At 51.2% G+C, this 23,739-nt stretch overlaps 1 protein-coding gene across 5 annotated transcripts in view; it reads left to right on the forward strand.

Annotated features, from left to right (window-relative positions):
• The first annotated feature begins 362 nt into the window (after positions 1 to 362).
• Positions 363 to 23,739, forward strand: part of CUNH4orf50 (chromosome unknown C4orf50 homolog) — an 86,706-nt gene continuing 63,329 nt past the window's right edge. For 3 of the 5 annotated variants that reach the window (XR_005877712.1, XM_040746997.1, XM_040747000.1), the window contains exons 1-6: positions 363 to 3,892; positions 4,266 to 4,665; positions 9,210 to 9,348; positions 12,778 to 13,320; positions 21,444 to 21,558; positions 22,519 to 22,637. Coding sequence is in view for 4 of the 5 variants with exons in the window: in XM_040746997.1 (XP_040602931.1) it covers positions 4,379 to 4,665; positions 9,210 to 9,348; positions 12,778 to 13,320; positions 21,444 to 21,558; positions 22,519 to 22,637 (1,203 nt within the window). In the remaining variant the exon portion in view is untranslated. The remainder of the gene's footprint in view (positions 3,893 to 4,265; positions 4,666 to 9,209; positions 9,349 to 12,777; positions 13,321 to 21,443; positions 21,559 to 22,518; positions 22,638 to 23,739) is intronic. The other 2 variants (XM_040746998.1, XM_040746999.1) reach the window with 2 other exon arrangements.

The following is a 23,739-nucleotide window of genomic DNA, read 5'->3' on the forward strand; positions in this document are numbered from 1 at the left end:
AGAAGTGAGGACAGTACTTGGCGTACAAGGGGGCTGTCCAGATAGGAGGTCGTTCAAGCACATGTGAAGTCTCAAGCTTGAAGCAAACACACCAGGATGGCTCAGAAGTGTTGGTTCTCTGCTGAAACCCAAGTCCCCAATCATCTATGACCCACAAGCCCAGCCCCTGGGACTTACCAATACTCAGTGGTTTAATTAAATTCCAGTGAACCTACCTTTGGTAACAGAGACATCTGAGTCATTGAGTTGCAGGAATGTGGGCACCAGTCAGGAAAATGGAAGGCATTCCTGCTTTCCATGGTAGGAGATGCAGGGGGCGCTATTCAACTGGCTTCTGTAGTCAGGTATCCTGGAGCCTCCCAGAGAGTCATGGAGAAGTGGCCCACTCTGTCTCTGCAACCATCTGTCTAGAATCCCTCCCTGCAGGCTGTGCTGCAGTGTGGTCCTTATACCTTCTGTCCTTACCTACTCTGAGGGAGAGGGCAGCGTCCATGTCTGCTTGGCTTTTTTTACTCAACACCTTATGTGATGGTGGCCTTAACTCTGCAGTCAGACCCATCTGGGCACTCCCAGCTCAGTCCCTGCTGCAGACAGACCATGTTCTTGTGACTCTGAGGAACACAACTTACAGATCCCAGGCCATGCCTCCTGGAAGAGTTTCTGTGACCTCAGCTGGACAGGTGGACCAGCATCGTTCCACAAGACCTCTGACATCCCAACGGCAGCTGGCAGGAGCAAACATCTGAGTCCCTCACGGGGTGGTCCTCCCAGCCGGGGCTGTCCACCCACTTCCACCCCAGAAAGCTGCTCATGCCTGAGAATGGAGCTCACACAGGCAGGTGTGCAAGCTGCCCCAGTCTCTACCAGGACAAGAATTCCTTGTCGCTAGTGTAGACATTGCTATCCAAGTCCCCATTAGGAACAAATCTGGTTAAGAGCCACAGTGCTCAGGGAACCCCAGAGCTGCATGGTACCGCAGATAACAGTTCTCCTCTTTCCAGATCTGGGTCCAGTGAGGCACAGTCTCAGGGCTCTTGTCTTGGATTAACACTTGTGTGGTTTCCAGAGGAGCAGAGCTGCCGAGTCAATCTCCAAGGCCAATGCTGCATTCTTCTGTAGACAGGAAGGCATGTGGAATTTTCCATGACCCTCCTCCCAGATCCACTAGGAGGATGAGGTCCATAGCCCTCCCTGTGAAGTTCACAAATATAAGGTTCTGCTTCTGTATGCCAGTGGCATGTGATCCAAGCAGGACAGAGAATCTGAGGAGTCAGGGCTGTTCTGTCACTCCTTCTGTCTATGGGGGCTAAGCAAGGAGTCCTGAGCTGGGGTCGGATGGCCAGCTGAGCTGAGAACTGGGGGCTCCAGCTTTAAAGCAGAGGGTGCCCCTAAGGTTGTCAGGTCCTCTTCACTTTGTGTCTCTTGATAGCCACAGGGAAGTTTTCACTCAAGTGCCCTTGCTGAACACAGTGTAGAGCCCCACCCAACCATGCGCTGTGTAGGAGGCGGGGCCTGTGTCCCAGCTCAGCTTTTCACCCAGCCTGAGACTCTCCCAGTAGCTTCCTACCCTGGCTAGGCATGCTCTGGCATGCGTGAGGGTCCTAGATCAAGTCCTTGTTCCTTGGAACGTTTTTTGCCTGCTTCCCCCTTGTCTTTCTTCCCAAAGGTCAGGGTTCTATGGCCCTGTTTTCCTTGGATTCCTTAGCCAGGTTTCTACCAGGAGTCCCTCTACCTCAGCACTCCCAGCACCATAGGAACGGGTTGCTTTTTTATTTCTCATATTTAACCTCAGCCTGGTCAGGGACTCCCATCATAGAGCAGGAAACCCCAAACCAATATGTGTCTTCTTCCTCTTTTAAATTGTCTAAAAACTCCTAGGTGTTTCTGCAGACCCGAGCCCATGTGTCCAGAGCCCTACTCTGACAGAAGCTGCTGGGTCTCCCGGCCCGAATCTGCCCCTGTCTCCCTCCCTGGCCCTTCAACTCAGGGCTGATGTTTCAAGACAGGTGCTCCAGTTATGGCCTGTGTCCTTTCTGTGGCCACTGCTCCATGTCTCCTAAGGCTTTGGGCCCTGTCCTTACAGTCACTCTCTTGAGTCTTTTCCCTCAAGGAAAACAAGGCTACAGGCCCAGCCCTCTACCCGACAGCCACTTCTCTTTCAATCTCCCCAGCTCCACTACCTTCTCCCCCTAAGTCTTAGTGATCCACCAAGAAGAGCTAGCTGTCATGTACCTGTGTGGGCAAGGAGGGCTGTTTCTCAGGAACCCGTCTCTTATTCTCTGCTGCCTTCAGCTAGCATCCATCTTCCCACAGCACGTGGCATCGTGTGGCCACTGTTTCTGGGACTCACATGCCAGGTACTGGGGGGAATCCTCCCCATGGTGAGGGAATGAACTGTTTACGGTGTGCGGTGTCATTTTGCAAGATGCTGGACTGTTGCCCTGTAGCCTGCAGCAGCTAGCTAAGCAACAAGGCTGATCACAGCCCAGACAGCTGAGAGCTTGGTCCGGGAAGCATTACTATACCTGTCACATCCAGCCGGTGTTTACTGTTGAGGACGTGGTGGGCTCTCTGAGCAGGCTGTGTGAATCCACTCATGTGTTCCCTCACTGGATGCAGATGCCTGTACTTACACAGTATCTGGAGATCCTTTTATAAGATGCTCAGTACTTCGTCCAGATTCATACCCAAGACAGGATTCAAACAACCCAAGGACTCAGGCCCACACCCGGGATTTGAGTTGATCTTCCTGTCCCTTAAGGCCAGTGTTCCACATTGCCAATTCTGCCTGTCTGTCCCACTCTGCTACAGCCTTTACCACCCCCCCACCCCTCCCCAGACATTGGGAGCCCAGAAGGCCTCTTTGCAAAGGTAGAAAAGACAGCCACTGGGTCCATTGTTGAAAAGCATGAAGCCAGTGTGAGATGTCCTAAACAGCGCAGAGGGGAGCAGACAGGATGCTCAGGACAGGGTACATATGGCTTCCAGCCAAACCCCATTGGGCCCCAAGACCAGGGATGCTCCTTTCCAAGAATGGCTCACCCCAAGTTCACCCACTAGCTGGGCAACCTCCTGGCTTCATTAAGTGGATTTATATAAAGGGTTAAAATAAATGCCTATCTTTTTGGCAAGAAGCCGTTGTATGAGAAAGGCTGGGAGATGGCAAGGGGTTGAATGCACAGAGGTGAGGGAAGGGTAAATACGGTTTCCTTTGGGGGCCCCGGGGGCATTATGTCACAGACGAACACAGCTGAGCTCTGAGAAAACACGCTAAGAAATGAGAGCGGAAACCTCTCTCATTGTTTTCTGGGGAAACAAAGTCTGTTATTTTCATTCTTCTGTCCCTTTACCTCTCTGCCTAGTCCTGGCCCCTGGTGTGGTTGGTGGCCTCAGCTCTTTCCCTCTATAAACCCATTGATGTCACCTTGGACCAGCCACCTCCTGGTCTCTTAATGACTGTGACTGCCCTGTGCTCGAAGTGAAATGCCCAAGAACCCTGAGCACCTGTGTGAGCATGACCCCCTCTGTATGCCATGTGGCCAGTGACTTCTACCCTATTGACTGTGATGTGAGGTGTGCTTTCACTCCAGGGATCTCTGCCTATGCCTGCCTGCTGCTCCCTGCCATTCCTGCTTTTTTATCCTCTGGATCCCTTCCCCAACCCTGAGCTCCCAGGGACTTGTCTGCTGCCCAGAGACCAGTTCCCTTCCATACTTGACCTCACAGCTCCTGGGCTAGCACATGCACTGTCAGGTGTGGGGTCAGACCTGGCTGTTCCTTCCCATCTGTAGGGCTTGGAAAGCTCTTCTACCTTCTGGGGTCTCCGTTTTACCATCTCTAAAATGGTCATGATGATGCCCACCTCATAGGGTCACCAGGACAACTGTACTAGGTAGGTGTGAGAGACCTCTCAGCATGGCATTAATTTCCCATCTTCTTTGCCTGGCAGATTTTAGGTCCTCGGTAAGTATGTGCTATACTCAAACAGCGGCATAGAGCCTCATTCATTGTGGCTGGCATGAGCTTTGCTTGCTCTGGAGAACCTGTGAGTGATGTGTACTCCCTGGAAAACCCCCTCTTCCTCTTTGTGTGCATTGCTAAGCGTTTAATTCCAGGTGACTGGTCTGAGCCCCATTCTAGCTTTGGTATGTTCTAGCACGCCAACTTGTAAAACGAGATGCTCGTACGTATTGCCTGACGTTTGTGTGGATGAAACCCAAGCTACCCACTCATGAATAATCCACCTGTCCTTGTTCTCCTCAAAGGACATTTCACCAGACAATCCAAAGGCATGGTTGCCACCTGGAAATTTCCAGAAAATCCACGTTGCAGACTCATTCCATTTTTCTTAACTCTGGGCCAATGAAATGTCCTGGGGATGGAGCCGACAGCCCAGGAACAGATGGCGGAGAAAAGCTTCAGCTATGCCATCAGAGCTCCCAGCAGCGATGGCTTTGACGTGATGAACGTGGACGTGAAGATTGACACATGCTGGGTGTTCCGGGATGTGGAGGAGAGTGACCAGGAGCAGGGATGCCTTTCAGAAGTAGCCAGCAGCCCAGACTTGGACACGGGGCTGCTCAGGGAGCGGCTGGAATCCTCGGAGCGGAAACTGTTGGCAGCTGTGGACAAACATGTGATGTCAGAGTCAGGGCTGAGGAGCAGGTGGGTTTAACCTTGTGAGCACTCCTGCACGGGGTGAGGGGAGGGCATCGGTGGATTAATTCCCTTGACACCGTGGCCCTTTGAGTCCTGTCCCCAGCTGAGGTCCTGGGCTCACAGAGGTACTGAAACAGCCTCCGGTGGTCATTTCCCTCGCTTCTCCTGTCTGTCATGGTCCTGTTCTGTGACCGATCACCATCCCCTGGGTCCAGTCAATGGGAAGCACTGGCAGTGAGTGAGAAAGGGAGAAACCGGACATCTTCCCCTACCTCCATTCTGTTGTGTCTGTGCCCAGATGATGTGTGCCTCTCTTCTTTGTTGGCCCAACTCCTGCTATATGGCTGGGTCCAAACCCTGGTCACAAGTTCCCTCTGGGTAACCCCCTTCCTCCAGGATCAGAAGTGGCTCCAGAGTTTCTGAACCAACTGTCAGTCATCTCTGTCTGGCCTCCCAGCTCCTCTGTCATCTTGGTACAGGGTAACAAGCAGGCTTTTCTCTCTTCTGAGCCTCTAGAGTGGGCCCTGTGGCCTGGTAGAGCCAACACGGACCCCGAATGGCCATTGGAATCTAGGGCTTTTTTCAAACCACATCTTCCGGCTTTTTCCTAGTGGCACCTCCCCTCCTTTTCCCCCCACCCTCCCTCATTTTCCTCTCTTCTACTCCCCTCTCCTCCTCTTTCTGTCTTCCCTTACTTTAGTGGTGCTGAGGATGGCTGCTGGGGGCTGCTAGGACCTTGCATGTCCTAGAACAACACTGTGCTGCCTGGCCACACCCCAGCCCTCCCAATGATTTACTTCTCCTTCCTTACTTCCTCCCTCCCTCCCTCCCTCCGTCCCTCCCTCCCTCCTTCCCTCCTTCTCTTCCCCTCAAGAAGGGGGATTTTTTGGCACCCTGTCTTAGAGGTTTCCGTGATCAGCTCGCTTTATTGCTATAGGCCTATGACAAGTGGGAGCATCATGAAGGATGGACGTGCTGTTGCCCTCGTGACAGCTGGGAAGGGAGGTGCTGTATCCCTGAGAGTTTCCTGAGACCTTGTATGTTAGTTATTTTTCCTGTCACCGTGACAAAATACTCAGTTAATGAAAGGAACACAAGTTCATTTTGGCTCACCGTGGGCTTCAGTCCGTTACGGATCTATTCATTGATTGGGACCATGGTGAGTCAGGGCTCCTTGGCAGAGGCTGGAGCTCAGGGTGAGGCGGTATCCACTGTTCTCTTTGAAGATGTGGTGCACATCTTGTGGGAAAGGGCCAGGGGATGGGGAGGTAGGATCTGTGGCAGGGCTGGAGGGGAGAGGGGACCACTCTGGCTTCCACTCTGGCTTCACTTTGACTCCCTTGAGTCCTGTGATGTATAGAGTGTTAGTACCTGCCTTTCCAGATGGGGGAACTGAGGCTGAAAGCATAAACTATAGGATCAGGGGCACGAAGAGCAGAAGTATGGTCTGAATGGCTCACTGAAAATGCACATGTCCGCCTGACTTCCTGGGAGGTCTGGTCCACTAAAAACAGTGGGGCTAGGAGTGTACGCTGGAATTGCTGCATCACAGAGCTAGCAGGCAGGGCCGATGAGATGGCTCCGTGGATTCAGGTGTTTGCTGTCAAACCTCATGATATGGGTTCAATTCCTGGGACCTACATGGTTGAAAGACAGAACCGACTCTCACAAAATTGTCATCTGACCTGGCACATACACTGTCCCCCCACAACAAAATAAATAAATAGAAAACAAGGTAATGGTGCCAGAGGAATGACACTTGAGGTTGTCACCAGGTCTCCACAAAATTAAAAAATAAAATGAAATAGAAAATTTAAATGAAGAAGTGATAACATGCTGAAGTTTTCTATTATGGAAATAATACTGACCTGGGCATGGAGGCTCATGTCTGGAATCCCAGCACTTAGAAGCCCAAGGCTAGAAGATTGCTGTGAGTCACAGGCCAGCCTGGCCTACAGAGTCAGATCTTGTCTCAAAAAATGAAGTTAGTTAGCTAATTTTAAAAAATGGATAAAATATAAAAATAACATAGTGGAATTTGTTACAAAATTAAAAAAAGAAGAGCCCACTCCCATCTCACTGGACTGTGCTTCATAGCCATATCTGACCTAAAGTCACACTGACAGCTTGTTACATTCTTGCTCTGAGTCAGCCCTAGCTGCTCAGCAGGTGTTCTACGGTTAACCCTGAAAACTGGAAAACAGGATGAGAATATTTTGTTTTATGAAGGAGACACCAAGATCTGAGATGCTGAGTAATTGTTCCTGTCCATCCCTAAGGGCAGTAGGACTTGAGTCTAGGTGCCCAGAAGTCTAGTCTGTGGCTACTGTGGGCCCACGTGTTCATGGCAGAGCTTCCTGGATTCACAGTGTTCTCTGTGGCACTGTCTTAGCTCAAGTTGTCAGTAGAGTCACACCCACTCCAGACACCATTGGGACTCACTCCTGGATGCTTGACCCTCAGCCAAGCGCCCCTCCTCGGCTCCCAGCCCTTCTCCGAGCTGCAGCAAGGGTGGTGCCTCAGTGTCTCTGCAGCTTTCCTCCCTACAGCCAGCTTCACCTAGACTGCTTCCCGACTAGCTAGAGGCCACATGATGCTCCGGGGCCCACCTCCTCCAGCAGACTGACTTCCCCTGCCCTGCAGCTTCTGTGCCGGTGAAGGGTGGCGTCCTTCCTCCAGGGATCAGGCTCTAGGAGTGTCTGCAGCCACAGTTCGGCTACTGACTGGCCATCTTTTCCTGCTTGTGTCAGAAGCAGACTCTCCTGAGCTCAGGACACAGGTTTCTCCCCAAAATGAAGAGAATGGCTTCCTTTCTCCTTTTCTGCTCTCTGGGCATCTCAAAAACAGTGAGAAGGCACCAGCTCCACCTCTTGACTGATTGCTTGAGAGGATTTACTCAAGCGGGGCAGGGGGGCCTCCCCAAGGAGAGGAACCCTGAGTTGTGTTTTGAGTTGTAAGACACCATTCTCCTTAATCTCAACAAAATCCTGCTAGTAAAATGCAGTGGCCTGTATCTTGCAGATGAAAATCTGAGCCCAGAGTGGTAAACTAGCCCAGTTAGGCTCCCACGGTGGTAAAGACAGAGGTAGGAAGCAGAGCCTGACCTCCCTGTGGCGCAGGGTCTGAGGTGAAGCAGAAAGAAATGGGGGATGGAGGGGTATCTCAGGCCAGTGTTACCTGGCATGGAGGCAGGGCTAGCACTGAACTGGAGACAGAAACTTCTGTCCACCTCTGTTGGGAGCACTGCTCTGACTTTCCCCTCAAGAGTCACCATCTCCGGGCGTTGGTGGCACATGCCTTTAATCCCAGCACTCGGGAGGCAGAGGCAGGCGGATCTCTGTGAGTTCGAGGCCAGCCTGGTCTACAGAGCTACTTCCAGGACAACCTCCAAAATAATACAGAGAAACCCTGTCTTGAAAAACCAAAAATAATAAATAAATAAATAAATAGTCATGGTCATCCTGCTTATGCCACCTCTTCTATTTGCAGTCAGGGGTTGTCCCCTCCCAGCTAGGCACAGTTCCTGTTCATCATGTAGCACAGAGCTCTGCATGGCTCAGCTGCCCCTATGTCAGTCCCTTTGGCTGCTCCCAGCATCTCATGTAGAAGTGCAAACCGCAGACCTGCCCCCCTCTAATCACAGAGACCTTCTTTTGACTGTCAGTCATTTCCTTAGGAGACATTAATAAGTTTGGAGCCAGGATGGGAGGCAACAGTGAGTAAGGTTAAAAGTCATCCTCGAGTCCACAATTCTGTGTGACCCAGGAAGATGATCCGCCTCTTCTCCTCGGTGAAGTACATTACCTGGAGTTGGTTAAGTTGTAAGAGCTAGTCCCATAGTACAGAGAAAGCTTTTGGCTGGTCAGCCTCCGCTCAGTGTCTCTTGGCCTTTAAGGATAGCGGTTGCTAACATAGGGCTGAGAAACACTTAAGGTTGAATTCTGTGGCAAGTGACATTGGTGTATGTGTATACACACATATGTAGTATGCATATCCATGCAATACCCATCTGCATGCATGGAGAGACCCAAGTAGGACACAAGCTTGTCTTCATTATTCGCCACCTTATTGCTTGAGGCAGGGTCTCTCATTGAAATGAAAGTTCACATTTTGGATAGGCAAGCCAACGAACGAGTCCCAAGGTCTGCCTGTCTCTGTCCCCAGTGCTGAAGTTATAGGCATGACTTTGTGTGGGTGCTAGGGATTTGAACTCAGGTCCTCATGCTCACCAAACAAGTGCTCTTACCCACTGAGCCCTCTTCCCAGCCCTGCAAGTGATGTCTTTGAGGAAGAGCAGAGATTTTCTGATTAGATACATATGGCAGGGATGGTGGCTCACTCCTGTCATCCAACCACTGGGGAGGTAGAAAGAGAATGGCTATGAGTTTGAGGCCAGTCTCAGCAACACAGAGACCCCGAGTTGATAACATATGTGAGTGTTTTACAATGAAACTCTTAGACCAGTAGCTGGGCCAGCTGACTGAGGTGGTGGTGGTGGTGTTTACACATTTCCTGCCCTGAGTGAGTATCTCCTGCTTCTGGTTCTGCAGAGTTCAGGAGCTGGAGCTGTCAGAGAAGAAGCTTCTTCTGAAGATAGAACAGCTGAGTGCCTGCGTGGCCCAGGAAAGAAGAGCCTCACTCTATGCCCAGGAGCAGCTACAGGCACTGCAGGGGGAACTGGTCATCCGGGTTCGTGTCCCTTCAATTACCCAGTGCCTGGTCATATGGTCACCCCGGGCCTTAGCTTCTCTGTCTGACCTCCCCTCCCCTATCTCCCAGGCCTCCTGGGGAAGCATGGGTGTCAGCATGTTGGTACCTTTCTCGTGCCTGGGCCCCTGAGAACAGGAGGGGGCCAACGTAGGTCTCAAGTTGCTGCTTGCAGGTAGGACCAGAGGGAGGACAAGAACCTGGTCCTGGGTGAGGAGGGACTTGGACACGTTGTGGGTGTGATGAGACCTTCCCAGACTTTGCTGGAAAGGGAACTTGAAGTGTGAGAATGAGGCGGACTGACATGCTGCTGTGGAGGCCCAGAAAAGGAGGTGTGTGCAGGGGGGAGGCCCAGGAAAGGAGGTGTGTGCAGGGGGAGGCCCAGGAAAAGAGGTGTGTGCAGGGAGAGGCCCAGGAAAGGAGGTGTGTGCAGGGGGGAGGCCCAGGAAAGGAGGTGTGTGCAGGGGGAGGCCCAGGAAAAGAGGTGTGTGCAGGGAGAGGCCCAGGAAAAGAGGTGTGTGCAGGGGGAGGCCCAGGAAAAGAGGTGTGTGCAGGGGGAGGCCCAGGAAAGGAGGTGTGTGCAGGGGGAGGCCCAGGAAAGGAGGTGTGTGCAGGGGGAGGCCCAGGAAAGGAGGTGTGTGCAGGGGGAGGCCCAGGAAAGGAGGTGTGAGCAGGGGGAGTCCCAGGAAAGGAGGTGTGTGCAGGGGAGGGGGAGAGGCTGGGAAGCACAGGGATACCAGAGGGGTCATTGCAGAGATAGCCTCCTAGCAGAGGAGCTGGCATTAAGGGGCCAAGGAGGGCAGCTAAGGCCTGGGGTAGTGGGAGCCAGAGAACAATAGACACCTCTATCAAGAAGCATTGAGTAGTGAAGGGGCATGTTTTAGAGGGAAACCCTACTTCTACCGCTGAATTGCCTGTGACATTAGATAAGTGACACAACCTCGACAGGTCTCAGTTTCCTCATATGGAAAATGGGAATAATATGGTACCCACCCCTCAGGTGGTTGGCCATATGAATTAAATGAGAAGACACATGTAGAATGATCAGAGAGGTAGGCATCTCAATAATGATAGCTGCATGCTTCATCTTATCCATCATAAGAAACCTTCCAGCTGGAGAGATGATTCAGGGTACCTTGAGAAAGAAATAACAGATGGACCTGGACCTCTGCAATAGGTACCCTATGATGCCTGGTCACTGGCTTCAGGGATTTCACTTTAGAGCACAGCTTTGGGGTTTTAAGATTGCAGGGTGCAGCCCACTCACGGATGGGGGCTCAGTACGAACGGGTGGCATGTGTACTAAAGGGAGTGTTATTTCTCCAGTCTTGTTCAGCTGTGCCTTTGTGTGTGTGCGTGACATATGCGATGGTCCTGTGTGTCTCTGATCATGGGCAGCTGTGGGATAGCCAGGGTACATGGCGGAGTATTCACCGACACAAAAGTGGGAAGAGAAGGAGTCAGACTCAGCTCAACTGAATCCTTCAGTACTAGGGGGTCAGCCAGGTGTCACCTTCCCTCTGACCACTGGAGGCAGAGTCAGGTTAAATTGGCTCCTTGGCTCATGTACCTTTAGCTGCTCAACCCCAGGGGCGTTTTCATATCAAGGTACAGGCTGTGGCTCTGCACTGGGGACATGTGGTTTCTCTGAAGAGACACTGTAAGGGTTTTTGAGCCTTGCTCTTGACACACGTGGGATTCCTCAGGGGAGTCTGGGACAGTCCTGCATGGAGAAGCTTCTAGTGTGATGGAAGATGAAGGGTAAGATAATTGCATTGTGGGATGAGTTGGCTCTGGGGAGGCCAGGGAGCTAGATACCCTTTCCATGCACTTCCCTGTTGTTAATGCTGTCTTAAACAACATGAATGCACACAGGGAGACCTGCCAAGAAGCTTCTTTACAGATTCAGTGGCTTGGTCAGGGTCACGTTTGCCCCAGCTGTAGCCCAGTCCCCAGCCTTAATCCCTGGTCTGTATACTTTTGGTGGAGATTTTGACATGCAGAGTCAGCATTGCAGGGGTGTGTGAACACGCTTTTGGCATCTTTTGTGTCTGATCTGTCACAGATGGTAACTTTGCTCTGGTCAGATTCCCAGGAAGCAAAGGCCTCATTTCTGCAGTGAGCTCTGGTCATCCTGAGAGGTGCCAAAGGCCCACCCACTCACGCCATGATCTCCAGGCATCCAGAACCACACAGACACCCAGTACAGAATTCACACAATCTCAAGGCCGGGAGAATTTTCCCTCCAGGAAACGCAATTCCAGTTTTTATTCCCCCTCCACACCCTACCAAGAACCTGCCCCACAGAACCAGTGCTTTCCTGTCTCTTTGCTCTCTGTTTCTCTCACCTGCAGGCTCTCTGGCAGCAGAGGGTAGCAGGAAGCTGGTGACAGAAAGCTTCTCACAGGCAGTGTTTGTCTGGACAGAATGTGAACATTGAAGACCTGTTTTTGTTTTCAGGGTGGTGTTGCACCCCAGTCCAGTTCATTGTATGTGACAGGGAAAAGGTGGGGTTGTCCAGCTATGGAGAAGTGTTCCCTGCTCTGCCCGATGGCTGAGGGACAGAGAAAGAAGTCCTTGACTCAGACACAAGGCTGCCATGCTGTGCCCCAGAACTGGCTGCAAGATTTTAGCTGTCCCATTAGACAGTGTGTGGCGAGTGTGTGGCGGGGCTAATGACAGTCCTGTTTGGAGGTGGGGAGGTATTCACAGTTGTGAATAGCTGCTGTGGCTTCCTGGCCCCTGCTCAGCTCACATCGCCAAAAGGGGAGGTTCTGGAAAGTTCTGTTGAGTTTGGAAATTGGTGTGGCCTGATCACACTGAACAATTCCAGAGACCCTCTACAGGACGTACTGCCCTTCCAACCCACTGCACGCACACACAGACTTAGGGAACTCATGAACTCCTGGGCTCAGGCTATGGTGAGGTGAAGATGACTCTCGGCTGCAGTGCCAGCAAACTCAGTAATCAGCGTAACTTTAAAAAATCGTTTAGTTTGTAAGTGCACATGCATGTGCCATAGTGGAGGTTAGAGTCTAGTTTGTGGGACTGGCTCACTCCTTCCACCACATACCGGTCCTAGGAGACCCAACTTGGGTCTTCATGCTTGGTGGCAAATGACTTTATCCTCTGAGCCATCTTTGGTCCCAGTGTAACTTTTTGTTTTGTTTTGTTTTGGGTTATTTGAGACAGGGTTTCTCTGTGACTTTGGAGGCTGTCCTGGAACTAGCTCTTGTAGATCAGACTGGTCTCATACTCACAAGGCCTGCGCCACCACCGCCAGGTCCCAGCGTAACGTTTTAATGCAAAAATACCCACTATGCACAAATACGAGAATGTTAGGGAGAGAAGTCAAGAAGAGCCAGGCATATGCCTGGGGCTCCCTGACGTCCCCATCACCACAACTCCTAGGTGCGGGAGGCGGAGAGCGCCGCCAGACGGCAGCAGCGGCTGCAGGAGCGGCTGAGGCTCAAGGACGAGGCGCTGGCACAGCAGGCAGCAGCCCTGGAGCGCTGTGGGCGGGCCCAGCGACTGCAGCTGGGCCTGGTGCGGGATCAGGAGCGCGTTCTGCGGGCACAGGTGCAGCGGCTGGAGCGCGACGTGCGGCGCCTGGGTCGCGCCGCGGGTTTCCTGCTGGCACAGCTGAATGCTGCAGTGTTGCCCAGTGAGGGCAGCCCCAGGCCGCAACCCCCGGCCGGTCCTCTAAGCTCCCCCGAGGCCACAGAGTTCAGCGCACTGAGGACCAGGGCGGAGCGCGCAGAGCGGGAGTGGGCGGAGGCGGTGCGCAGGCTGCAGGAGCACAGCGTCACCGAGCGGCAGCTGCGGGAGCAGCTGGAGGAACTGCGCTGCTGCGTGTACGGGCTGACTCTGTCGGAGATTGGCTTGCACAGCCAGGTGGAGGAGCTTGCCCACCAAAATATGCACCTGCGGGCCCAGCTGGGGCATGGTACCCCGGTAAGTGGCCGGAACCCAGGACAGGAATGACTGCTTGCCCTCCTTTGACTGCTGTCCAAGCACTTGATCAAGGTCGTTTTCCAGCATCCTCTCATCATTTATTGAACCAGAGGCCAGTCCATCCTTCACCACACAGTCTCGGCCCCACTATTCATACATACGAGCTCACCACTGCCATATGATCACTCACTACCCATATGGTCATCTACTCTTGTGGCAGCCATTTGATGTCAACCCACTTGTCCACACATTTGCAGACTCCCAAGTCCAGCTATGTACTATACCCCACAGCCAACTGCCACAGTTAGGAGTTTGAGTGTGCGATAACTTTCCTCCCTGACAGGCTCACTCGTTTGAGCCCTTGGTCCCCAGCTGAGTGTCCTGTTTGGGGAGGTTGTAGAACCCCACTTAAATTTGACAGGTGTGTTCAATCTGAAGCCCTTGGGATGCAGTCTCTCCTGGATAGCCATGAATGTGGCCCAACACAAAAGCCAAGACTAAAGCACTATGAGGTATTTGAAAATAACAGTCATGCTGTTCTTGAGCATGGCCTTGGTAGTGAAAACATCGGAGTCACAATGTTGAAAGGTTAGAGACATCTACTAGGAGGTTGCTGGGGTGACCTAAGGTGCTAGCTCAAGGCTTCCACCTGCTGGAACTTCCTGAGTTGTGAGGAAGCAGAACCCAGACTCCTTCCCCAGCTGCTCCCTTGCCGTCATTGTAGTCTCTACAGGAAGAGACAGAACAAGCCCTTCGTCCTTTAGGTCGCTGTGTCCAGGTATTTTTGTCACAGTGGCAAGGGAAATAGCCAGTGCACCCATGCCCCAACACTAGTCTAGCCTTTCACATCTAATCCAAGGCACCCACAGACTCTGTGTCAGAGTCCTGGTTTGTAGATGGTCCCTTGTAGCTGTTGAGTACTCACTTACCCGGTGGAAGGGGCCAGTGCCTCTTTAATGAGCGGGATGTGCCACCCATGTCTTCCCTAGTGCTCATTTCATGCTGTGAGAAACTTCCTCCCCTCTTGGGCTGAGAACTTTCCAGGGTAGGTCCAGCATCTACTGGCCCTTGCAGCCTCCATTCCTCACAGCAGCACACAGGGGCCCCGGGGCTGCATAGGAGAAAGTGCCAGGGGTTGGGCTTTTTCTGAATCTCATCATTACTAGCTCTTTAAACTCGGGTACGTTTCTTAAGCTGGGACAAGAATACTGGGAATTTATTTCCTCTTTACATGGCAGAAGATGTGCATTTAATGTCTTCCTGTGCCAGATGTATTCAAAGCTTCCTTTCAAAGCTTGTGGAGATAGGGACAGCTGCTGTCAGCATCCTTGCTCCACGGAGAGGAAGCTGAGGCTCTGAGGAGAAATATCTTAACTGTAGTCACTCAATTGTTGAGAGACAGACCTGGAAGTTGGTGCCAGGGCAGGTAGCTCTATCGGCATTAGCCCTATGTCCCTAAAACCATAGTCAGCTTAGTTCCTTTAAAGAAGAGGGGACATTTGGGAGAGAGAAGCAAGAGGATTACGAGTTCAAGCTACATAGAAAGTTCAAGGCCACCCTGGGCAGTGGCAGCCCCTACCTCAAACAAAAACAGACAATATAAACCAATGGGAGTTGCTCATTTAAAAATTCAAATGTATCTTTTAAGTAGAACTTGGATCACTCAAGTTCTCTGGATAATGGCCTGTCTCTTGCCTGGGCCAGCTTACTACAGTGTGTGGGTTCTGTTGTGTGTTCTCACTGCTTTATCTCCCACCTGGCCCTCCGCGCTCTTCTTGTTCAGCCACTATGAGGAAAACAGAGTGCACACTTACCATTGTCTCCTTGTAATTTTGAAAATAAATGATGCGTACATGTAACTTGTCATTTAGCTTCCTTCCTGTGATTGCCATAGATGTGCTTCCATTAGGCAGCTGGCCTGAGGCTTTATTCTCCCATCTTGCTGCAATCCCCCTGTTCCTTCAGAAGACTTCTCTGAGAAGAGTGGGTTCCTAGATGCCTGAGTCTTGCACCTGTTTTTCTATTTCCTGTTCTCTCCTTTAATCCCTCGTGCATTAGAGGCTGTTCCTGGCCACAGACACCAAGGCAGCATCAAGACCAGCAAGGAAGCGCACCCTCCTCTGCTGTCCTTCCCTCTGGATCAGGGGCAAGAGTCAGCAACTCTTTGGGTCTTTGCGCTCTTCAGTGGCTGGGTCAGGTAGGATCTATGCCCTCAGCTGGAAAGCCTTCACCAGTTACAAGCATCCATGACCTCAGTGTTGCAAGCTCTCTTCAGAAGGTCCTGCACCCCAACAGCTGCATCTCACATAGGGCTTAGAGTATCAAAGCCAAAATATGTCTACCGAAGATCCCCTAAGTTGTCCGTAAGCAGTGGTCCCCATGTGTGAGGCAGAGGAAAAAACAGAGGATGTTCTTAGAACTCATGGGACATGCAGCACTGCTCAGTAGGGGGTGTTGTGTGCTGCCATGGGGGAGGTACTTCTATAGGGAACTGCAGAGGAATCCCACTTAGGGGACAGTAGTGATCCAGACTGGCCAGGATAGTCTTGGGCTGGTTACTAAACTTCTGTGCCTCAGCATCCTTATTGTGAGATAGGACTGGCACCCGCAGGCTTTGATGCTCAGTGAATGAGGAAAGAAACATAAGAAACCACTTGTCTCAGTCGTAGGGACTGTCTCCAGGTGGTTGTAATGCTGTAAGGAACAGAGATTGGGAAACAAGATGTGTGGACTGAGCATGTGCAGGGAAGTGTGCAGCGGACAGTTTTCACAAAGCTGCCATTTGCCCTGAGCTGTGTGGTCCTTGCAGCCAGCTGATGAGGGGGTGGAGTTATTAGCCCTCACTTTACAGGTGAGGGAACTGAGGCAGGTGGAGAAAGTCTCATGCTCCAGCATGGAAGAAGCCAGGTTTGAGGGTCTCACAGCCCCATTCCCAAGATGGCCCTCTGTTTACTACATCTGACAGACTCTGGGAGCTGTGCTGTGAGTCGTAGGGCAGCCATTGTAAGAAGACATCTCAATTGCTTCTTAGCCACAAAGCACTTGCTCTGAAAAGCTCTCAAACATGTTGTAAAGCAGCCAGGGAAGCACTAGTGCCATGTCCCTAAGCCCAGACTCAGATAGGTGACAGCTTTCAGAATAGGCTTCTTAAAAGCTAAGTCCCCAGAAGAATGGGCCACTGGGAGGAGTTTGGGGGAGGGGCTCCTGCTGGTGACAGACTCTGAGGAGGACAGTGGGAGGCAAACTGCCATTGACCTGCTGGTGTGCCTGTGTGCTTCTCTGTGAGTGTTCACTGGGCTCCTGCAGCGTCCCACGCATAGCACCGCTCCCTGGGATTGCAGGGCAGGGAAGGAGTGTGTGTGTGTGTGTGTGTGTGTGTGTGTGTGTGTGTGTGTGTATGTGTGTGTGTGATCTGGGTGTTGACCAGCTCTTCAGGAGCTTGGAGGGCAGACAGACACAGGGGCAAGCAATGGCAAACCTGGCTTCTAAACAGCTACATCGGAAGACAGACAGATGGCCATCACCTGGCCTGGAGAGTCACTGAGAGAGGATCATGTGTAGAGATAGAAAGTCAGTCACCATGTCAGTCACCTGGGAGGTGAGGTGCTGAGGTGATGGGCATTGTTCCCCTGTCCTGTAGTCCTCCCTGTCCTGTAGTCCTCCCTGTCCTTCAGTCCTCCCTGTCTGCAGTCCTTCCTGTCCTGTAGTCCTCCCTATCCTTTAGTCCTCCCTGTCCTTTAGTCCTCCCTGTCTGCAGTCCTCCCTGTCCTGCAGTCCTCCCTGTCCTACACACCTCCCTGTCCTGTAGTCCTCCCTGTCTGCAATCCTCCCTGTCCTGCTTCAGTCTTCCCTGCCCTGCACTCCTCCCTGACCTGCAGTCCTCCCTGTCCTGCAGTCCTCCCTGTCCTGCAGTCCTCCCTGTCCTGCAGTCCTCCCTGTCCTGCAGTCCTCCCTGTCCTACAGTCTTCCCTGTCCTGCAGTCCTCCATGTCCTGCAGCCCTCCCTGTCCTGCAGTCCCCCTCCCCCGTCCTGCAGTATAGATAAAGTGAATCCTGGCAGCAGCTTTGGGAATGGTTTTTGTTGCTGGGGAAAGACCCCTGCTTGCGCCTCTGTAGGTCTGTGTCATCACAGGTTTGGTGTTCACTATAAAGCAAATAGGGGTGTTAAGAAATGGAGTCAAGGGGGATAAAGAGGTGATTAAGTGGCCAAGAGCCCTTGTTGCTCCTGTAGAGGACCAGGGTTTGGTTCCCAGCCCCCACATGGAGAAGATCACAACTGCTTGTAACTCCAGCTTCCTGGAACCCAGTGCCTTCTTCTGAGAGCTCTTGCACACACATGTTCCAGCATTTACTCGGGCACACACACATATACATATAATACCAACTCTTTAAAAAACATCACTGGACCAAAAGTCAAGTGATAAAGTACTTGTCTGACATGTGTGAGGCCCCCAATTCTCAACAACATGCATGTGCACACACATACACACACACACACACACACACACACACAGCATGTATGCACACACACATGCATGCATGCACACACACACCTGCACATACAGAACAGAAGGAAATAGTCAATACATGTAGCTATTAAAGGAGCCATTCCTCTGCAGGGTTTGAGCCTTTGTAGATCTAAGCCTATGGGGAGGGCTGCCTATCAGTGAGTATTAAATGCTGTAAGAATGCCTATACTTACCGTGTGATCATGAACCTCCATGAACAGATGTTTGCTGTTCTCATAGTTGTGACCAAATACATGACAAGAAGCAGTGTAAGGGAAGGAGAGCTTATTTTATCTCATGATTTGGGGGAGTATGGTCCCAGCATGACACGGCAGACAACAGGGACATGGGGCAGCTGGTCATGTTGTGTTTGCACTCAGGAAGTAGGGACAGGCAGGAAGTGGGACTAGCTTATCAAGTGTGTGCTGCCACCAGGCCCCCCCCCCAGTAACCCACTTCCTCCAGGGAGGCTTCACTTTCTGAAGGTTCAACAACCTTCCGAGACAATGCCATTAGCTGGGACCACAGGTTCAAACACATGATCCTGTGGGGACATTTCCTGTTCAGGCCACAGCACATTTTGAAGAAGGGGTAAGCAGCCACCAAGCAGCTGTGCACAGCTGTCCCCATCCCAGTGCTGTTTGCAGCTGGCAGAACCAGAAGTAGCCTCAGTGTCCAGTGAGATGGAGCCTGCGTGGTCTCGCTCAAGCCAGGACTTCTCAAATCACTCATCACACCTGTCTCTTAAGACATTTTCCCACAACCTAGGTATGCCAGCATATACAATAAATGAATAGAGGCTGGAGAGATAGCTCAGTGGTTACAACCATGTACCCCTCTTCCAGAGGACCCAGGTTCAGTTCCCAGCGCCCACATCAGGGTGCTTGCAACTGCTTGTAACTACAGTTCTGGGGGATCTGGTGCCCTCTTCTGGCCTCTGCACATAACCCCTGCCCAATATGTGCATGCCCACACATGGACATAGAAATACACATAAATAAAAATAGGTATACAAGTCAAACATTTACTTATGATGAGTATTAAAATTTTTATTTTAAATAATTCTTTCAGGCATATGTTTGCCATTTACTAAAGGTGAAAGCCAACTTGCATGCTAATGAGTAGATGTGTGTATGTGTTTTCGCATAAAGTCACACAGTGCAATATGGGTCAGTGCTACCAGGAATGCCTCATTTTCATTACATATTTGATTCTGAGTTTTTGGGGGTGTACTCAAACATTCAGAACTCTTTTACTATTGCCATATTTTTGGTGACATTTAGTTGCATAACCTTGTGTGGATCAAGACACTCATTTTAAGAACCCAGGACTTAGGGGATATGTGGGCAGAGAATGTTAGACAACCCCAAACCACAGCAGGAGAGTCTGGGAGGATTTGATTCTTCTAAACTATTGAACAAAAATAAATTGCACAAACCTAAGTTTACATTTTGTGTAAGTAGAAATCTTCTACTACCTGTGCTTAGGGAAAAGCCTGGAAGGACGTACCATGACACATAGATGCTTGTGTCTAGATGCCATTGTATCTCAGAGTAATCACACACTGAGGCAAACCAGAGTCCAGGCTGTGGTTCCCTCAGCTGAGCGAGCACAGTGCTGGGAAGGCGCAAGGCCAGAGTTGGGAGCTCTTCTCCTGTTTTTCCATCTGGCTTGTCCTATGTCCTTAGACAAGCTGCTGTCCCTCTCTGACTGTTGACTTCATCACTCATGAAGTGAGGAGGTAGACCAGGTAAAGGTTATCATTTCAGTGTCATAGCTCTGGAAGTCTCCCTGGGGTATAAAGCGTGTGCATTTTCTGTGACTGTGTCCCTAGCCTTGTAACCAGGCCTGGCCCTTAGCTGGGGCTCTGCAAGCATTCATGAAAACATGTGGGCAGAGAAGCAGGGTACAAGCAGGATATGCACTAAGGGCCATGGTGAGCGTGCTGGCCTCGGTGAAACATGATGTCTGACTGTGTGCTGACTCCAGCCTTCCTTTCTCCATCTGCCTGTTTCTCCTCTCCTTCTGCCCTCTCTTCTCCTTACACTTATTAGGACTCGAGTCTCTCTCTACTCATCCCCTCTCTTTTTCTTGTTCATTTAGATTTTCTTTTCTGATCTTTTTCTCCATCCTTCTTTCTCTCCATCTTTATCAACCTTCCTGCATTTGTCTCTTTGTCCCTTCATCTTTCTGATCTTTCATCTTGCTTTCATGCTGATTTTTTAAGCTGTGGTTGGGACTGTTTAATTATGACCAGGTAAGAGCCAAGTAGACAGAAACAGAGGCAGGTGACAGGCCTATGAGCACAGTTGGTGTTAACCTGTCTGGTCAGGACTCTCTGTGTACAGTCTGTTGTCTATTAGATTGCGAACTGGTTCCCATGCCCTCTGGTTGTTATTGGTTGGGGTCGAGTGTTCTTATTAGTCCTTGTTGGAAGCTTCTGGAAGAATCTATGATACAGCTGGGGCTGAAAATTTATAGGCAAACGGATAGAGCACAACCTGTTGCATAGACAGATAAGAGGTCACAAGCACAGAATGGCAGAAGGAGGGGCTGTGGAGGAGGGCGATGGAGACTTCATTTGTGGAAAGGTCAAGGAAGGCTACAGAAAGCCTGGTGGGTACTCGGCCACTGCTTCTGCAGGATATTAAGCCTTACTACCATCTTGCATGGATTGCACACTCCAACGATCGAGCTGTTGCAAAACTGACTCCAGGTGAGAGTCAGTTTACTGTGGTGTGGGCTTGCCCAGGTCCACCTTAGTACCCTTGGCTCAGCCACAGCCCTGCCCCATGCCCTGGGACCTACTGTACCTGGCTGGAACACAGAAAGAGGCATGTGTGTGAGACTGGGGAGATGGGATTTTTTATCCTGCTGGAGAAGAGTGAGAAGGGGGAGGCACCCTGCTCTGGTTTGATTTCCAGTTTAATTTACTGGCCAAATGTTCAGTGGGGTGGGAACAAGGCCAGGAGCCAGCTACAGAGAGGCCTGTATGACAGTTGGCTGGCTGTTAGGACCCCTCCCTAAAGCAGCAGAAGGAACAGCCATGCAGAGGCCCAGAGGCCAGGAGGCCATCGTATCAGGGGCAAGAGCCTACAGTGGTCATGCCAGCTGGAACAGCTCACAGGTGGCCCCCGGGACCATGTTGGGTGTGTTCCTCTCTGCTCACACAGCTGGCCTCCTGCAGGTCTGGGGGGAGCTTTTTTAGGTCATTGGCTACTGTTAACTTTAGGACTCGCTCACAGGGGAACTTTCAAAATCCCTGGGCAGATGCCAGCTTTACCTGGTGGGACAGAGACTACACAGGACCCCTCCCACTCTCACCCCCTGCACAGTCTCCTGTCTGGATGGACAGAGTACTCCAAGGACAGACTGTCACTCCTTGTAACTTACTAAAAGGATCCTAAGAGTCAACAAGAACAGTGTGGCCCTGTAAACCAATGACCCAGGTTAGGCTCCATGACCAGCTTTGCACCCACTGCATTCTGAGCCTTAGTTTACTTACTTGGAGGGGTCTGACCATTGCTCTGAAGGGAGAATAGGAATGGGCTTGGAGTGGACACTTCAACCGAGTTGAAGTTCAATTGTGACTGTTCAATTCTTTGTTTCTCTCAAGGGTGCCTCGGGTTGTGCACAGAGTGATTCTCTGCTCCCACCCATGGCAGAGGTGCTGGATCCCTGCAGCAGCCAAGGCTGCCACAGTGATGCTCATGGACTTCAAGCCCCAGCAGGTTTGTGGATGCCGTGGTACATAGAGGGGTCACCTGACATCCTTCTGATAGGCCAGCTCACTTAGTCCTCATATTATCCTTGCAGTGTTGTATGGGATGGTTTATTCTTCTTATAGACAAGACCCAGGGAAGCTTAAGGTCACATAGCTGATCAGAGAGAGACTTAAGGTCGCACAGCTGTTCAAGGCAGAATTATGGTGTGATGTTCCAGGGACCATTAGCTTAGGATAATTGAACACTGAAACTTGCACATTCAGCTCACAAAGGGGCTGGCCAGCTTGCAAGTTGGTAGTGGGGCCTTGTCCTCACAGAGATGTCTATGGCAATCAGGGGTCATTCTGACCACCTTCCACCCCAGGCAACTCCTCAGGTTGAGAATGAGACTTGTGACTGTCAGTCTGAGAATTACCGGGGCTTTGAGACCCCTGGTCTCTAACTGTAAGACAAAGTTTCCTACTTACCTGCTGTCAGAGATTCTGCTTGCTAACTTTCAGCCCTCAAAATGTAAGAGCAGTCTAAGTCTCATGATATCCAGGGCTGCTGGTTGCAGGAGGAGGCAGCTGATGTTTCCCTTTAGTCATGTCTGGGGAGCAGAGCTGTTGGGTGGGCCAACATGAATGTGACTTGGTGGGGCTGTTCCTGAAAGCTGTGCAGGGTCAGGGTAGGGGGTATCACCCTGCCAACAGATGAGGACCCTGAGGGTCCAAAAGGCTTCATGGGCATAGTCCAGTTGTGGTCCATGGATGTTTCTAGAGAACCAGTTCCTCTGCTCACAGTTGGCGGTCATTCACATCTTCCAGCCTCAGGTTCTCACCTGGCAGAAGAGTAGGGGTCATCAGGAGTCATCGTGGGCTAAAAAACCTATGTCAAGAAAGACATCTGTCAGCTGACATGGCTGTTGGTGGCCATTGTAATAGATCTTCCAAGAGTGATTTTAACCTCAGGGTCTTGTTCTTCTAGACCAGCTCTCAGAAGAGCCCCACAGCTGTGTTCAAGATCAACCGGACCCCTGCATGGTGTTGCCAGCAAATACCACAGGCAAGCTCCAGGGAGACCTTCCAGGGGCTGAGCATAGACAGGTGAGGCCTGAGGGTTCTGTGCATATGAGGATCAGCGGGACCTTGGTGGCCCTGCTATGGCAATGTGACCTCCCTAGGGAGGCGCTTCTTGTGAGAAAGCTCCAGATTTGGAAGAACATTCTGGAAATGATTGAGAGAGAGATTTGAGGGGGTGGGGTGCAGCTTGCTGAGACCTAGCAGAGAAGTAGGGTGGGGTGAAAAGAAACCCAACTAAGTGCCTGGCCTGGGATGCTCCAACACTCATGTTGACTTAGTGAAGCCCCCTGGCCACCCACAGAGCAGGTATTGCATCCCTATCCTGAGATGATGAGACCCAAGGGATGCTGGGACTCCCCAGAGTTCCCCAGCTCTGAAGGTGCAGAGCCCTGGTCTTCTTTTATACTCTAATGGTCTGATATCAGGAGATGGATCTGAATTCATCCTAATGCTGTGGGAAACCACTGACCTCAGCTTCTGCCTCTTGTTCTAAAGAACAAAGCTCAACCAGGAGTGGTGTCCTGACATGACTCTGTGATTCTGAACCTCATGCATGCATACATCCATGTATCCATGCTTCCATGCATCCAATCCATCCATCCATCCATCCATCCATCCATTTTTCTATTCATTCACTTCCTGAACCATCCCCTCATAAAGTTTGGCTTCACATACAGAAAGGAATCCCATCAGTCCTTTGTCACCCTGAAATAGTGTGTGCTCAGTGCCATATCTGTCTCTGCTAATTCTATTGCCTCTAATCTCATCACTGTATTAGAACTGTGTGTCGCCACTGCCCCTGAGGCCCAGGCTAGATCGTTTAATTTGGGGATATCTAGTCCAAGCAATTCCTCCCAGACTAGAGGCAAAGTTTAAGCCTCTTCCTGATGTTCAGAGTCCTTGCCAAGATCCTGCCCACAGTTCCACAGCTCCCCATTGCCCAGCAAGACTGAGAAGCTCAGAGGCTGGTAGAGAAGCTGACTGGACTCAGATCTGCCACCTAGTCTTCTGCTCCACTCAGGTGCTGTGAGCAAGGTATCTTCCTTTCTGGATAGACATGTGGTATAGATGACTATAAAGACATTCAAAGTGGTCTAAGAAGCCCCTCAGGTGAGCTTGGCACTGT

This window comes from Mesocricetus auratus, unplaced genomic scaffold, assembly GCF_017639785.1.
Source record: "Mesocricetus auratus isolate SY011 unplaced genomic scaffold, BCM_Maur_2.0 Super-Scaffold_100006, whole genome shotgun sequence".
In the NCBI taxonomy this organism is placed as follows: domain Eukaryota; kingdom Metazoa; phylum Chordata; class Mammalia; order Rodentia; family Cricetidae; genus Mesocricetus; species Mesocricetus auratus.